Source organism: Puntigrus tetrazona, chromosome 12 (assembly GCF_018831695.1).
Source record: "Puntigrus tetrazona isolate hp1 chromosome 12, ASM1883169v1, whole genome shotgun sequence".
Classification (NCBI taxonomy): Eukaryota; Metazoa; Chordata; class Actinopteri; order Cypriniformes; family Cyprinidae; genus Puntigrus; species Puntigrus tetrazona.
Genome location: NC_056710.1, coordinates 15,360,470 through 15,378,945, shown reverse-complemented (window position 1 = coordinate 15,378,945; position 18,476 = coordinate 15,360,470). Strand labels below are relative to the sequence as shown.

General features: G+C 35.9%; 1 protein-coding gene across 5 annotated transcripts in view; it reads right to left on the bottom strand.

The window, feature by feature from the left end:
* Window positions 1–844: 844 nt before the first annotated feature.
* Window positions 845–18,476, bottom strand: part of qki2 (QKI, KH domain containing, RNA binding 2) — a 31,557-nt gene continuing 13,925 nt past the window's right edge. The window contains exons 3-8 of one of the 5 annotated variants that reach the window (XR_006252253.1): window positions 17,163–17,279; window positions 13,623–13,766; window positions 9,753–9,840; window positions 8,972–9,271; window positions 7,497–8,313; window positions 845–3,291 (exon numbers count right to left, since the gene is read on the bottom strand). Coding sequence is in view for 4 of the 5 variants with exons in the window: in XM_043254431.1 (XP_043110366.1) it covers window positions 3,275–3,291; window positions 7,497–7,571; window positions 8,972–9,271; window positions 9,753–9,840; window positions 13,623–13,766; window positions 17,163–17,279 (741 nt within the window). In the remaining variant the exon portion in view is untranslated. Of the gene's footprint in view, window positions 3,292–4,393; window positions 8,314–8,971; window positions 9,272–9,752; window positions 9,841–13,622; window positions 13,767–17,162; window positions 17,280–18,476 lie in introns of those variants that run through there. The other 4 variants (XM_043254432.1, XM_043254431.1, XM_043254434.1 and 1 more) reach the window with 4 other exon arrangements.

The following is an 18,476-nucleotide window of genomic DNA, read 5'->3' as shown; positions in this document are numbered from 1 at the left end:
TTTGGGAACTAAAAGAGTCTGATTAGCTTTATCAGCTAAACACAGACCATTACACACAACGGCAACTCATTAAAACAATGTGCGAACAGTTAGGAAACAGTTTTTAGAAGGTTATTCGGTTATAGGTTTCCTTCACGACTCCAGTTCCTCTCAACGCTGAACCACTGACAAACAGAAAATGCTATCCTGACCTCTTGATTCCTGTGAAGATATTCAATGCTCAAACGAGGAAGTGATTTGAAGCTTACATTTTATAAGCCTGATGTTTGTTACCGTAGTTAGTGCTGATGTGCGTAGCTGAAAACTATTCCAGTTAGTGGGCGTTATTGGATTGACCCCCAGTTATTTTACAAAAGACAATGTTTGCTGCTTTTGTTTTCTTGCACATTTCAGAGAATCTGTAAAGTTTGGCTTACACTGGACTCAATGGACTCTTTGAAAGACAATTACCGGCGTAATCTGCAGTTACTCTTTTCTTCTTGACTCTTAGAACTTTCCAGAACAACTCAACAGATGGTTAAGATACAAAAACAAGCGCACACAATAGAGAATGTTGAGAAGGAAAGAATAATAAGACTGTGAAATAGAAGTGGGTGCTCGTCCATCTCAAACAACCATACCATTTATATAGATTTTACTTCTCCTTCAGCTGTTTTTTTTTCCACCCCCTAATCATCTTGTCACTTTGGTGTTAAATGCAGCTTTGTTCAGTATGATCAATTAAACAGTACAGAGAAGTTTGGATCCAGATCTTCTCCATTATCTACAGCAGACCTGAATCAGATTAGTAGGCAAAGTGTTCTGGCACATGTAAAAAGCACAAGAGAAAGAGCGACCAAGTTAGTTTCTTTTTTTAAAACTATGATTTTAATATTTCGCTATTGCTTCTCAGTACAGAGTTTAGTCCAGCATATTTCAGTCAGTAAAACACTCTTTTGCTTAATTTCACACAAATCCTGTTCTAAAGATTCAAAGCGGACAAAAGAAATTATTGACAGGGTTAATGAATAGAAATCAATCATCAAATGTTAGTACAATCGGCAAGAAACGATTAATCAAATTATATAACTAGAAATGGTTAATAGCTTACAATTTACATAAGAAGGCACAGAGGCAAAGCAACAATGACAAACCAAACACCCCAGCAAATAAAAACCACTTTAAAACTTGCTCAGAGTGAGGCTGGAACCAAATGATATTGTTCATCAAACAGGTTTTTCCATATTCCATCGACTATGGAATTATATCATCATGGGAAAAATATCTCTCATTTCAATTTTTTGTAATAAGGCATACTGTTCATATCTGGAAATGTGATTTAATGTTATTTCTCACATACAAAATATGATAGAAAAATACATTATAAAATGTTACAATGGTTATAAATAGGACTGTATATTTTCCAATGCAGGGAGCTGGTTGGGATTGCGAAAGAAAAAAAAAATGACAACAAAAATAAGCGTAAATGTAGAGTTGCAGTTCATTGGCATATACAATACATAAACAGTCACTCACACAATCGCCCATAAACACACGCTCACACACATAATGACATGTCTATAGTAATACTGCATGGAAAGCAAACACTAAACCAAAAAAAAAACACACACATCAACAAACAACTCCAGTTTCTAGTAGATCTGAAAGGATGAGAAATCCTTGTAAAGACAATTTTCATCCGTTAAACGTATTTGCAGGATTTATACTTTCCAATTTGCAATTTCCAAGTTAATAAAAAAAAATTACATGCAACTGCATCACAACCTCAAACGTCTAAAAAGTATTGCATTTGTTCTGCATAAATACAACCAATATTATTAGAAAAGGAGATGCATCTTCTCAAAATCCAGTTATGACAGCCAAATTACAAAATGTAATTATAATTTTGTTAATACGCTTTTAGTTTCATCGTTCTTCAGCACTGAAATGGTCTGACATTTTAACTGGAAGACCAACTGAAGGAAACTTATTTAGTCATTTTAATAAAACTGAATTGCATAGAAAGGTATGGAGAAACGTGACACGCCTGCATACAAACATGCTCCTCTAATACACTTCAATTCTTCAAAAGGAATAAAATGAGCTCTGTACTAATTAACCTCTAAGCTTTAGAATATTCATCCTGATGAATGGAATAAATGCTTCTTAAGATAAAAGCAGACTAAAAATACGGAAATAGTGACCAGTAACAGTAGGGGGTTTCATTGCTGTGTAGCAGATGTAGTGATGAATCTACAAGCATATTAGAGAGCTTGTACATATACATTATCAACTACAAACTAATTTTGAGCACAAGAGCTCAGTTACCACCTAATGTAGTGTGACAGGGTAAAACTCAATCATTATTTGTAAATAAAAATGACAAAACTCTTGACAAAAAATTGTAGTTTTTGAGTTTAACGCCTGCGACATTGTTCTGTACACCTCTTGTTTTCATGAATAAAGAGGAATCGAACAGAAACACCTGATATGTTGGCATATAACACAATGATGGACATTCATACTTGCTCATATTTTATGATATTATGTAAAATAAGGCACTTGGTTTTTTATTTTAAAAAAAGACACTGTTTTGGTCTCAAATTTTGTTGTTTGTTCATCACATTTTGACAATACTGCTTTGTTTTTTAATACAAAAAAGGATCACCTTTGAAAAATATATATATATGTATATTCATATATTCCTGTGCAGCACCCTCGTATCAAAAAGATATTAACTGATGTTCAGTGTTTGTACACTTGCTCATGTGGATGCTTTTCAACAGCTCTCTGCAGAAAACGCTGGTAGGCAAGCATGGCTTTTACATCCCTTATGGACATTTGGACCTATAAATCAGTTTTAAAATAAACTTTTCCAAACTCTTCAGGATGGTATGAGAACTGCAGTGCACAAACTTAGAGAGTTATATAGAATATTATGCTTCTAAACCAATAAAGATTTGTGTTTATTTAGTGTGTGCATGTGAAAGGCTAACAGTAGGATTTTAGGTGTCGCCCAGACAGCGTTATTGCTTTATGACACTTCAGTGCAGGCTGGGAAGCCCAGGTCACCTGACCAAGGAGGTCCTCGGTTTGAGAAGGGGAGCGATTCTGTTCTGCGGGTGGTGGCGTGGGGCCATCACGACTTCTCGGCTGTGTTAAGCGAATTAAAGCTGCTTCTGGGCTCACCAGCAGGCCGCCAAAACATAGAAGCGAAGGACGAGAGCCAGAGAACTGGTCAGCAGGCAGGCAATGGTCAGGTCATCATTGGGTGAAGAGTTCAGAGGGTCATTGGTTAGTTGCCGGTGGCGGCTGGGTTGTTAGAGAAAAAAAAAATAAAATGGACAGACAGAGGGGAAACGAAAAAAAAATAAAAAGGACATAAAGAGGACACAAAAGAAAAAAAGATAGAGAAGGAGATTAGTTTCAGCTAGTGACGGTTGGATGACAATATGACATTACTAATTCCAGCTACTGTAAGAGAAAACTGCTCAACATCTACGTTAACACAGCAAAATCATGAAGGCCTCATGATTTCACTCCAGAACCCATCTCCCAGGTGAAAATGGTTAAAGAAGCAAAGAGGCAAATCAATTATAGAGTCATTACGAATTAAACTTAACAGCACTTAATAGTTAGTAGCAGTCAATTAAGTTTGGGTATTTGGAAAAAACTGACAGCAAGACGTAAAAGGGCTTCAATCCTGGATTAAAAGATGCTCATTTTTCGAGGAACGATCCTCTGACTGCTATTAAGCATTAGAGTGCTGCTTCAATACAAAGCCACAAAGCTGCTAGTGATAATGATATGGATTCATGAGTAGTTACAGAGGTGTGACGAGAGAAGTAAAATCAAAGAGTGACAGGCTAATCAAAAGATTTCTAGACAGTGCAAAACTTTTTTTTAACTCAACTTTTATTGCCTTTAAAATTTGACTATTTACAAAAAAATACAGAATGCTAATCCAAACAGAATGATACTAAAGCATATCGGCTGAAATTTAGGGCTACAACAACAAAAGAAAACAATTAGAAAAAGACATATCTACTTTTTTTCGCAAACCTGGAACTTATAAGACTGTAATAGGTACGACATCCTAAAAGCAAAATGTACCCCTTAAGGAAAAAATAATAATAATAATAACAACATGGCATTGTTTTCTATTGTTTACTAGTATAAATTCCCTATTCATTTACAAATACAATAGAATTTCATAAATGTTCTTGCTTTATAGTTAAACATATTGCTTTCATAAACTCATCTTAAAAAGATCACACACGATAACTATGTTCTTTTCCATACATTTGACAAAAAAATAAAAATAAAAAATCAAAATAAGCTTACTGCAAAACAACAAACAAGAAACAAACAAACCAAAATGGAATATTTCTTCAGTTCATCTGTTGTTCTTGTGCTAACAGTTGGCCACATTGTATGACCGTCCTGCTTTGATAAACATCCTAACATCTCATGAGGTTTTGCCGTTTTGTTTTTTTTTCTTGTTTCACTTTGCTCTGTCCGAGTATCGCAGACAAGGAGCCGGTGATTTAAAATCTTCAGTGCAAAATACTTGTGCCATATTTTTATGATGAGGAATTTCTTGAATGGGAGTTTAAGGGATCATAAGCACTCTGAAACACCATTGCAATGCTTCGGGTATACACCGAGCATTAAAAAAACATTTTTAAAGGGTATATGATGTGCATATGATGACTTAGACTCTCAAACAAGTCCTAACCTTCATAACCGTCTAGCCTATCTTGTGTGACACTGTCCAAACCAGGTGCTTGGAATATTTCATCCAATGCCTTTCATTCAAGGCAAATTCTCAGATATCTCTCTCTGAGGCTGTGGGCAGTAAGCCAGACAAGATAAATTGGACTTTTGTGCAATTTCACAATTGTTATGCATTAAACTGGTCAGTTTTATTGGTCTATTAAATTATGACATGTTAAAGTCTTATGGGTGTGAAATTCACTTATATTGATCAGTAGATTCTCACGTTTACAGTTTCTTTTTCAGGAGTCATAGTTATTATATGTACAGTTTTGGCACATCCACGTATTTGTAATATGAGATTAAATCAGTTTCATTACAGCGGTCTTTAGAAGCTGGTGCTGTAATTCCCTTAGATCCAGTTTATTTCCATTTAAGGCATATGAAAGATTTTGACATGAATATGCTCAATGACCCTGGCCAAAAATTATTCTTAAAAATTAACAGCTGATCGATACATAAAAACTGCATTTAAAAAAAGGTATAAATAAAATATGTAAAATGAGAAAAGATTCCAAACAATACATGAACAAAAAAAAAGTAAATTTTGCAGAAGTCAAAGTATCTTCAGTAATGAGATACAGCTTATAACAGGCCTGAAATAATATACAGTATTAACGTTTCTTAATTCATACGACATCTGTAGTATACATCTGTATCATGAATTGGGAAAAAACCAGCATAGCACCATCTTCTAAATCTAAATCTTATGCTGGTCTGGCCTGGCTGAACCATAAATAGGATTATTTCTTTTATCATATCAGATGGATATAGAGTAAAACAGAACTCCATTATTCTTAAAATAAAAACAGTTTCTTTGAAAGCTGCCGAAACAATGTTTCAAATGGATCAGAATGGGAAAGTAGATTTAAATGGGACACTAATGTATTTAAGCGACATAAAATAATCTGAAAATACATTAAAACTGAGAGAAGGATATCAAAGGAATGACAAATGAAGGAATAAACAGAAGCAAACAAACAGGTGAGCTCCATTACCCTTCATTGACTATGAGCCTGAAGGCCATCACAACGTCATCAGCGTAATGGAGCACAGTGGACAGTCAATTTTGCTCCAAAGTGGTTCTAACACTAACACACTAGCTGTTTTTCATCTACATCCACTAAGCTTCGGGTCATGTTTGTCCCAATATACAATGCATGTAAGTGCTGAAGTTATCAGATCATACTAACAGTCTGTTCCAAAACCTGGTGAGCTTCCTACAGAGGCAGTGTGTTTAGGCACATTTCCAATGTAAAGGCTTGTTTTACCTCATTTTATCCTGAGGTAGCGTACACAGTGGATAAAATAGGTATTGAACGCATTGCTATTTTTCACAGTAAATGTATGTCTAAAGATGCTGTTAACACACAATTTTTACCAGATGTTGAGAATGATCGAAGGAATCCATACATACAAATGAAACATAAGTAAAAGCAAGTAAGTTCAGAAATTAAGCTGTGTGAAATAAAATGGAATTTAACAGGGAAAAAGTATTGCACTACTGAAATGTATTTAATACATTTTACAAAATCTTTGTTGGTAATGACAGCTTCAAGACGCCTCATGTATGGATAATTGCATGCAATGCTCAAGTGTGGTTTTTGGCCAGTTCTTTCACACAATCAATCTTCAAATCTTGAAGGATCTATATGCCTCTTCTATGAACTCAGATCTTTAGTTCTTATTTTCTATTGGATTCAAGTCAGGTGATTGGCCGGGGCCATTCTAACGGTTTTATTTTCTTCGTCTGAAACCAACTGAGAACTTCCTTGGCTGTATTTGGGATAACCGTCTTGCAGAAACGTCCACCCTTGTTTCATGTTCCATCATCCTGGGGTTGGGACTGAATCAGCTAATATTAATTTGCACTGACAAGGCGCAGGATTGCTTTCTAAATATTGATAGATTTAAGCTGGCGTCTTGGTTTTCCATGTTTCCCTGTTCCCCGTTTCTTCATGTTCAATACTTTTTCCATGTCATTTCATTTTATTATGCATAACTTAATTTCTGTACTTATTGATTTTTTCTTTGTACGTATGGATTAGTTGGGTTGTTACCTGAAATCTGGTGAAATCTTTCACGTCAGCAGCGCCTTTCTAAATTTATTTTCTGAGAAAAACGATGACGCGTTCAATACTTATTTTACCCGCTGTATGCATGCTTCACAGAAAAGGCAATCTCAAATTGCGTTGTGCTGCGTTTCATTTATGTCATTACTGACAAATATTGATAAAAGTTGAGTCTTCTGTGCAGAATGCCATTAATGTTATGGAATTAACATTAACATTAACAAGGTTTCACGGCAGTCTTAGAAGATAACTCACTAAATTCTGGAACAGAGCTTAAATTTCAGATTTTGAAATGTTGTCATAAGCCATCAAAGGATGTTATTAATTTGTAACCGTATTCTATTTTTTAACCTTTGCTTCAGTGACCCCCAAAAAATAATACAAGTAAGCTGATAACACCTACAGTTTCAATGCATTTCCAGGTTGGCAGGTTTAGAGAGTAAACAAACCCTGCACAGTATGACTGGCATGTACTATACCTGATAACAGCAACACTGAAATCTCCAGTGATGCTATTTGTTTGGCAGGCTAATAATTTCCTCTGCATTGAGTGAGATGCAGTGAAAAAGACAGTGTAATCAGCATACTAAAGAAACACACACACACACACGCACACACGCGCACACATATAAACAAAGAGCACAGTTTAAACACTGGAGCTAAACTAACCTCGTTCTGCGGTCACTACCCTTTGGTAAGGATGGACGCGCATATCCTGCCTTCGTACTTTAGTAGTCACTGCACCTGCTCAGAGCGCAACATTGCCAACAAAACAAGAATTAACAGATTATTCATCAAAATACATTAAAACTACATTTCACACAACATTGTTTCACAAACAAGGCTTGTAAGACCAAATTACAAGGCACAAGCGATCTTTTCTCCACCTTGTAGTGAAATCACATCATGTGTCATTGCCCTTTCTCAATTTCTCAGGAAATCTGTCGCATTTCCATGAAAACACCAAAACTGCTGCTTTTTAACGCTCTTGACTATTTTATACAACGACTGTAATGGCCTTGTATTCTTCTCACTATGCAATATGCTTCAGACAATATGAATTCACTAGAGGCTATTTCATGGAGAAAGTTTTTCACAAGCATGTTATTATTAGCAATAATACTGATCACTCTCTAAATATCTAAGATACAGTTGCAGGAAAATAAGTGATACAAAAATTACAAGCTAAACAAATATAGATTACTTTTCAAACAGAGGAATGTAAGGCTTAATTATCAGTATTTATCTGAAAATATCCATTTTTAATCTATGAATAAGTCAACAAAACAGTTAAGACCAGTGTAAACATGAGTAGTAATGATCTTTAGTCTTTTGTTTCTTATAAAAAAATCAGTTTCTTCGTTCGCTCTTTTGTCTTTTTTTTGATCCAAGGCAGCTGTAAAGCAAAGCATTTTTAACACTCGTATGGGCTGAAGACTGTGTTAAACCCCTGAGCATTACTAGCCTTTTGTCGGGAAAGCCATACCTACAAGGACAAGACAGAAGGCTGGAGTTAGTCTCCTGGATCTCGGAGTAAAAGAGGACAAATTGTGTACTCTAAAATAACGATGGGAGGTATATGTGCATAGAGAAAATATCTAAAAACATGCAATATAACATAAAATATATATATTTTACAATATTACATCATTGCCGTCAAGCAGTTTTTCGCATCAAAAACCTTTCTTCATTTATTATTATATTTATTATATAAATACACACAATATTGTAATGTAATATTTGTATATTAAATATATTTATATGCAATATTAATTTATAAGATAAATATATGAAAAACATGTAAATGTGTGTATTTATATATAATGTACACAGTACATAAAGTATTTTAGATGTGAATAGTTGTGATACATTTTTGACAGCACTATTATATATTATAAATAACAATATATATATATATATATATATATATATATATATATATATATATATATATATATATATATATATATATATATATTATTTGGTTTTTTTTTTAATAAAACATTAATGTTTTTAATAATATTAATTTAACTAAATATATCATACCAGGTTTATCGTACTGCCCAACCCTAACATTTAATTGTGTTAAATGCATAACCAGTAAAAAAAAAAAAAAAGAAGACAAACATAATCAAATATCTTACCTAAAACACCACTTGAGTCAATAGGATATTCAAGAATGGAGGTTGCAGGGGCGAGGGTGTAGGGGTACTCGTAGGGTGCATAGATGATGCCTGACTCAGGGGTCTGGGGTACGAGAGTCGCGGCGGGGTGGGGCGTGCCCGTGGGCATGATGGCAGAGGTCTGGATCTGTCGGATGAGGGGCATGAGGGTGGGTGCTGCGGGTGCAGGGGTACGCAGAGCCGCTGTGGGCATCACTGGGGAGTGGCCGGTGATAATGCGGGGAGCTTGTGCGGTGGCGGCCAGGGAGAAGGCTAAGGCTGCTAAACAGAACAAGATGCACAAGAGCAAATACACAAAGATGTGAGGGGGAAAGAAATCGAGGGGCTAATCAATCTACCTTGACTTACGTTTCAAAATGTAAACTAGTAGTACACAAAACTAAATTACAATGCGCACTTTAACTCATCAAAATGGACAGCAACAAAAGAAAAGTTTAGGTTTCTATTACAATCGATTATTTTCAAAAGTCAAACTATCTTTTTAAAAAAAAATTCACATAAACCAAAAATAGAGAGCATGCCTAAAACTGAAATTATCTACAAAAACTGGTTTATAACAAATCTCTAAGCAGGATGTTTGATCAATTTCACAGCATTTTCTTGCAAGCGATGTCAACATAAAACTGAACATCCTAAAAGAGAGGAGTTGTGTTTAAAAGCCAGTTTTATATAAAGAGATCGATATTTGAGGGGAAGAGAAACTGCACAAACACAGGTCGATGTTCGATAATGTCATTCTTACGTGACTTGACATTGGCGTCTCTGTAAGTGCCGTTGAGAATGGCCAGCTCCATCAGCTGCATCTTTTTCAAGCTGTCTTCACCTTCGGCCTGCACACACACACAAAGAAAAAAAGCCATAGGAATAATTTACCACTTATTAGCTTACTTTAAAAACTCGATTGAAATTTTTGTCTGCTAAAATGTTTGAGAACACTGCAGAGCAGTGGTGCGGGAAAGCTTATATTTCACACTTGCTAACAGCTAGCAGATGATTTACTCTGCCACTGTTAAAACAAGCCAGGCCCAAGGAGCAGGAGGTTAAAGAAACAGATCTTATTACTCTCAACAGCGGCTGCTGGAATCAGCGCCTCTCAACATTCTCCATTTTCCATCGGCTCATTCTACAAGGGTCAATATTTTCTATTAAATGTAATATCTGTTGTACAAAAGAGACTTAAGGTTGTTAAAAATGCATATTGATGTATAAAATATAAAATGTAGATTTTCAGACAGTTTCAGAATAATTTGTCCCTTTCTGAACAATACATTTTAAATAGTGGGAAAAGTCTTTTGAAAAAAGTTTAATTACTGCAACATATTAGTATCCCTATAAAAATTTGTGAAAGTTTCACTTTCTTTTTTAAGTAAAATCAAACAACAAAGATATCTGGTCAAACTTTCAATTAATAACTGGCCATCATTTCATCATAAATAAAGCACACAATGTTTTGCTAACGTGTTTAAATAATTTGTTAATTTTCATAAAAGATAAAGTTGATAGGGTGGACAACCAGATAACAAGGTGGATCTTGGCATTTGACCTTTAGTGGACAAATGTGTTAATGGGTGAAGAGGCCATGAGATAAACAAGAAGAACAAGAAGAAACCCTTATGTTATATAAAGAATGATTTCAGAAATATATATTCTACACTGCAATTGTAAATTGCTTTCATTTTTCTAACCATATTATATTATATTAACGCTATGGGGCTGTTCCAAATCAAATTAAATCATTATGTATGCATATAATATTATTTTAAACAGACTGTATACACTGCATTGAGAATTACATAAACAATGTTATGCATTTAATGCGTTTAAAATTGGTATTAATGAGTTTTTAAAAATTGTATATTAAATTATAAAAATTTAGAAAATGAAATGATACACTAAATATGAAACTAAAGCCACTCACTACATTTGTTTAAAAAAAAATAATAAAAAAGAGCTGTTTCCCTCTTATACAGTTCAATTTCTCTGAAGTGAAGACACTGTTAATGATGACGTGGTCCACATGAACCCATAGTTCTCAACCAAGAGGCACAGAGGCCTTCAGCAAACTCCGAAGCAATCCAAAGATTACTTAAAATGAAACAAAATAAGTATTTAATGTGGATATAATACAGTTTCTGCTCTTAATCTCATGTTAATATTGAGTGCCTATAGAGTAATACTGCATACTTCATAGCTCTGAAGATTCTCTAGTTTTTAAAAAAAAAAAAAAAAAATTTAAAGAAATATACAGCTTTACACTTTTCTCTGAAAACAGTCAACAGGCTTATGCAAAGCAATCATCTGAAAATTGTGACATCTTTTTATAAATATTTAAAATATAAATTTGAAATTAACATTTTTATAGTTATACCAAGCAAGCTCTTAAAAAATAGCAGGCAGTAAATTTGAGATTTGTTTATTATTAATTCTTATCAAGTAAAGTCATAAACAAATGGGGAAGATATGAGGCCTTTGAATATTGTAGATAACAAGAGGCTTTGGAGTCAAAAGGTTCAAACAAACACTGACCTAAACCATTGTAGATCTCCTAGTGTTTTATCTGAGGATGTAACAGCCGCAAATGCACTGAGCTAACAGCAACAGTATAAAAATGTAAGCCCAAAAGAGAGAAAAGATCAGCGACTAAGTTTGGATTTTCGTCAAGCTCCCAGACAGTTCAGAGCAGGTCAGGGAGGGGCACGGCAGACAGTGCACAGAATAATATGAACTATGTCAGCAAGCAGAGAAGCGAAAGAAAAGCGGGGCCTTTTCAAATGGGGATCAGTGTGTGTGTACGTGTGTGTATGTGTGTGTGTGCGCGCACCACCCTTATCTCTGCTTACTCTGCTGAGATCTGCCAATCACTGAAGCTAGTGAATATCAGCCACTAGGTTTGTGAAAATATATTTAAACATTTATAATAAATTAAGTTTAAATATAAGTTTTGAAAGAATAGTTGCATTTGACAACAACAACAACATGAAAATGTGAATTATTCTAGTGAAATCCACATCTTTCCCATTAGCTTTTAGATGGAAAATCGGTGGGAAAAAGTATAAAACTGTATGTGTTGCATGTAAATGATTTTTTCATAAACTGGCATTACACGATAAATGGTCTTGAAAAAAAGTTAACTGAAAAAAGATATGCTTTAGTTTAGTCACCATTCAATTTTGCAAAGAAACAAAATGTTCAAACAGAAAGACTACAGATTCCATTCTCTGAGGGGAAAAGATGTCTTCCTAATATTTGGGGAATTGAGCTGGAAAATAATAATTGTGAAAGTAGTCTTCAGTGACATCAGTGCACGACACTGACAGAACTGAATTTAAGAAAACAATGAAACATTTTCTTCAGGCACCATTCTATTACAAAAAGTTATTTCTCAGAGTTTTGAACAAGTAGGCAATGAAAAAGGAAAAAAAGCGGAACGCTCTTTCCCGGGATGGTTTGATGAAGACAAACACAACCGTAGTGGGTTTAGCTCCAAGACTAGAACTTCCTGGAGTAAACAGCGTTAAACTAGCTTATCCCCCATTCAGGATTCCATTGCAGAGAAAGGGCACAACTGTCAATCAAGGATCAGTGCATCCCCAAGAGGGTTACCATGGCAGCGCCACAGGGAGTCCAGAAGCCCTCTCTCTTTGACAGAGGAGAAGGGATTACAATCCACAATTACACAAATATCCTGAATTCCACTCGCTACTACCCATACACTTACACTTTCTACTGTAAATAGCTGTTCATCAAAAAAGTTAATCATCAGAAAGTTTTTTTTTTATTTTACAAAGCACAAAACAGTTTTCGGAAATAGTGCAATTTTAGTAGATACTGTATTTATATACATTACAGTATATAAATATGTATACAGTATTGAAAATATCAAAACAATGTCAATCTTTTTCTAGGTTCAAACTTTACATTTTAGTTTAAAATCTTAAAAATCTTTAAAACACTGACTTGTTCTTCATGTAATATTAATGTTTTCCGTTTGGATTAGATAACTCTGATGTAAGAATATTGCTATATTTCTACGTCTAGCTCCATAGCTATATTATAAATAAAAAAAAACATTGTGGAAAAACACGACAGAAAAAGAACATTTCTCTCAATTCTCACTAGGCTCCTAATGGCAGTTCTTTTTAACCTACTGTCACTTCCTTTAAACCCAAAGGTTAATTGGCATTCAGCTCTGTGTCCCAGAGCAATGCTAAGATTTCCGTTGGTTCCCTGTGGGGTTCTTTCGAGTCTTGACCTCTCAGTCCTGTGCTCCTCATTAATTTATAAGCAAAGGTAATTAAGCCTATTAAAAACTGCCCACAGTGCTCACCTTTGCACATCTAGAGTCATGTGCGCTCATTGACTCCAAGCTCATTCTCATGGAGGGAAGCAACTCTGTTCTACCTGTCTGAGGATGCAGAGGGACTAGCAGAGATACTGAAGACCTGCTGAGCGCAGCTTTTTTTATTAAGCATGCTCTCCTTAAAGTAAATACATTTATCAGTGCCTAAGCAACATTTCTATGGGCCTAGTTAGTAGTTTGTTGATGCAAATCTATGTGATTTTTTTTTTTATCTAGTCTTATAAAAATACACAGAGTAGACATATCACTCACCGCAGGGACTAGGAGTTTCTTGACCTCCTCAACGGCTCTCTTGAGTTTGATCTCGGCACGGTTTTGAGAGTCTTCCACAGTGATGAGGACATGCAGGTCTTCATTCAGGTGTTCCCAGTTGGGCTTTCCTCTGTTTTGCTCTTCCTGTTTACAGAAAACAGAAGAGCTGCTTGAGAAACAGGGCTGTGCACCGACTTAATTCTTGAATTTGACTGGAGACATCAAAGATACAGAATTGCAACTTTAACAGTTTACTTTGAAGAAAGAAACTAAATGAAATTCCTAAATTTTTAGGCGGAATATTAGTAAACCAATAGAATATATAGAATGACCGACAGACAGACAGTTCTTTAATTCTGAATTTAGCAGAAACTAATTTCAGGTATATTTGGCCATTACAATTAAGCTGACAGCTAGTTAGTGCTGCACTATAAATAAAAACCCAGGGGTGTTTTTGAGTCTATTTTTTTGAGTCGGATTTTAAAATAACAAAAAGGCTAAAAATAAAGAGACGGACAGTCAGAGAGGAGACAGGAAATGACAGTGAGAGAGCGGTGGGTGGGATTGGGAAATAACTGTAACTTGGGTTGCCCGCATAAGCACCATTGGAAGACGTGTCAAAGCACATGCACAACCTGCCAGACCACATTTCCAACAAGACATTTCTCAAAAGTATTTTCCAGGGACATTTATAAGACTTTAGATCGATTGAGCATTCAGACCACTTCTTGTGAAAACACGGCACCCCAGTTTCCATGGAACTCGGATTTGCAGCTACACGTGGACATAAACCTAAAACAACCAACGGACAAGCAGCAACAGTTAGCCTGGAGACAAATGACTGTCAGTTTATCTCAGGGTTCAGACCGCCAACAGCAGCGACGAGCCGGTTGCCATAGAAATGGGGTGTTCGGGCCCAAGCATTGAGCCTTATTGAATGCATTGTCTCCAGCTGGGTTTTTCATCACAGCGGGGCTTATGTTTACGACGCAAAGCTCAGGCCTACAGAACAATCAATTACTGTGAACTCACTTGCCGCCTTCTGAGGTTCTCACTTCAAGCAATCACAGACATCGCCTTGGCCTCAAGGGTAAAGTTTGAATGAGAGAAACAAAGACATAGACGTCCCAGCCACATCCTTGACCGGGGGACGCCAGTCTCAGATCACAGTTGGTGGCGTTGTATTGGCTAATAACTGGCTGCCGCCTCCTCAGAATAGAGTAATTAGATGATCAAAAATGTTCATCCGATAAGGTTGCAGTCTTGTGCACAGCTGGTTATGTGCTAATAATAACTGTGATTTTGACTCTGAAACAGCAGCAACACAATGCATAGAGGTCCTAGTTTGGCCTACTTTGGTGGGCAGGCAATTTTGTGCACAACACAGCAAACTGTGAAAAAGTTGCTTGCATGATGCATTTAACTATAACAGCTATACATCAACAGTGAACGTAAAAGGCCATTCCAACACAAGCTATAAATTACAAAAAGGGCATGATTTTAGCAGGCTTTCTTAGGATATGTGCATCTATTTGAAGACATAAGTCCTCCAAACTCAAAAGCTCTATTTCACTTCCAACCATCAAACGCATGAACCTATTGCATGATCCAAATTACAGTGTACAGCATAAACAGACTATTTCGTCATGTGATATTAGAAATATAGCAGTTTGCTATAGGAATAATTGACATAAAAAATCATAATTTACTGTATGTCTTCCTTCTGTGGAATATGAAAGGAGTTATTGCAGGAGAACATTTCAGTTGTTCTTTTCTATACAATCAAAGTCAACAGTGACCATAAGATTTTCAGTGAATAACTTTAATTTCAGTGTGAAGAACAGCTAGCTACAAAAACTAAAACGTATTGTTATAGAAAAGCTAACCTTTTAATTCTAATAGCGAACACCTTTCACAGACCAGAAATCTAATTCTGTCTTTATTCCAGGAAATGTGACCATAAATTTAGGCAAAGAAAACAGATGCCATCTCCATTTGACGCCTGATTGTTTGCCTCTGGCTGTAACTTTTCTTATTTCTCTCTGTTCCTTGATTGCCATAATTTTTCACAAGATTTATGCACAAGTTTCACGCTACTGTCACAGTAGCGTCAGTGTTACAGAAATTAAGTTTGCAGAACACTACAGGGCTTGATGGTTTCACAATCTAATGTTCATTTTCGCTCAATGTTCAAAAGCACTCTTCAAAGATTTAATTTTGACATGCTATTATGACATGAGCATTTTGAAAAGCATAAACCTAGTGGCTGCTGTCAGAAAACAATTATGTCAACTTGAGAAAACAGCTGAGGTTTAAATCTTGAATTTCAATTGTCTGCTGTCAGCTTCCTAGATGTGCAACACCTCGTCTGGCTAAGATTGCTGAGCCACCAGTCTGTTTTTCTGTCTTGACCAACGAAACAGCCTTTATAAGCATCTCTGCTGTGAAAGACACAGGTTGGGCAATACTTTGCCTGAGGCATCTTGGTTCACTGTGTTACATTAATTCCCCATCAATCTGAATCTCATCAATGCCTCTAACCAAATATTTTACAGTGTATGCTCTTAATGTTTCATTCGCATGCTTGTGTAGGCAGTGGAAGTTGTGCTGTGAGGAATAAACACAGATGGCATATCCTTGAAAGTCTCAAACTAATGAAACTATTGATTTCTATTATGCAAAAAGGAGACGGCTGTCTCCTGAGGTGTCTGTGGAAACAAGCCTGAACTCAAGATAGTAGTTCATGCTTGCTAATGTCTAGATCTTACACTAAAAGCAAATAGTTTGACATCAAACATCTTTACAAAGCATAGATGCCATTAAAACAAATCAGTCTTCCATAGCATTGTTTGTTCTGTTCTTGCTTTTTTTTTTGTTTAGAATATTGAATATTTGCAACATGCTCAAATTGTTCTCCAGTTTAAAAACATGGGACTAAATGGTGTAGGATGAGACAAGGAAGTGAAACAGTATTCTTCGAGCTTGAACAACAGAGCATTCCCCTTTCTCTAATAGCACTCATTTTCATTTTAATGCGAGTCATTTTTCCTGTGTGTCAGGCAGCCTTGGAGGCTTGCAGATCATCTGCCTCAGTTCTACAGTCAGGAAGGCCATGCAGTCTCTGACAGGAATTCCATTAAAATGGAATCACCTGGATTTTGTCTCTTTCCATTTTGCATCTATTAGTTATGTTCTGGCCCAAAGGAAGTATATGGTCTTCCTTGCTAAAAAAACAAAACAAAAAAAACCTAACATGCAATAAAAACATGGCCCACAAGCCCTTCAATTTTAATGTTAAAAAAGAAAAACAAAGTCATCCTACAAGATTGAGCCCGAACCAACAACAAATGCAAAACATTTTAAAAAGCAAAGGAAAGAAAAGAAAAGCATGAAAAAAAATGTAAAAAAAAAAAAAAAAAAAGGTAGAAAAGTTAGAGAAGAGAAGAGATTATGAATATTAAACAGAAAGGAGAGTATGTAAATAATGAAAGAAAGAATTGAAAGGAAATAATAAAAAATTGCAAAAAATAAATGTATTACCTTCTTCTTATCTCTCATGGAGCCTTTCCCTCGCACCATAATCTTGCAGCCCGTCTCTGCCTCCAGTTGTTTGGCTGTCAGACCCCGGGGCCCCAGGATCCTTCCCACAAAATTGAACTGTTAAAAAAACATCAAAAAGTAGAGAAAACAAGAGAGTTCTTTCAGTGAAAAACATCTGCATTTCGCACATCTGGTATGAGAATCCCAGTGCAGAAAATCTCACATAGATCTTAAATCATTTAGGTTACACTCTTGATGTGACAGAACGGTGTGTTTCTATCACTGTGCACACACATTCATTTATCTCTTGATGTGACAGAACGCTGTGTCCCTATCACTGTGCACACACACACACACATTCATTTTATATGCGCATAGCTCTGAGATTTTTAATCACTGTTCAACTTAGTTGAAAAAGACCAGCATAGAGATGCAGAGGCAGCCACAATCACATCCTCAAGGTTAAAAGCACAGACCATCATCCCCTCAGCTAATGGTTCTCCCATATGGAAGCTTTGGCAGAGCTTGATGTTAGCTGCAGCATGGTAACATAATTGTATAATTCAATCAAAGGGACTTTGAAAATGCTGGCAGAATGTTTGGAATGTCTAATCCCCTTTTATTGAAAGGGGAACATCTAGAGACCAAGTGCGGTTTTGGAATGTACCATTTGCCATGGGGAAGCCTAAACCATACTCCACCCTGTTCCTGTTCTGACACAAGTCACATGGAACCTAAAGAGTCATAGAGTGATATAATACATAAATACCTGCCATATTTAACAGCCAGTGTGACTTATGATACAGTGCTTGATTGCTTTTGGTCCAATGCAAATCCACGTTCCAATTAACACGATTTCGGCTTTAAAAAACAAAACAACCATTTACTGGAAAATATTTTCCAACCCCAAGTTCATTTTAAATTCCTTTCAAATTAGACGTGACCAAAAGTGGAGATGCCTGAATGGTTAATTTGTTTACTCTGTAATTTAACCATCAATTTACACTAATTTCTACTCAAATCAAACCCCTTACACAGTATAAATGATATTTTGCAACATCTGAGTATGGAAACCACCAATCAACCAAACAGAATGATTGGTTGAGCTGTGACTCGACCCGTGATGCGATTTATTTTGTTTTCCTTTTAAAAGTTACGAGTCCAGGACATTGTGATTTTTGGCATTTGTAGGCCTGTGGCTGCGCCACTCTTTCAGCATTTAACCTTATCTGTCACAAGGGTTGAGTGATAAGCCAGGCAGCTGAATCTCTCAGGGTCACAATGCATTCTCTTCCTTTTAAAGCTCATGTCTTC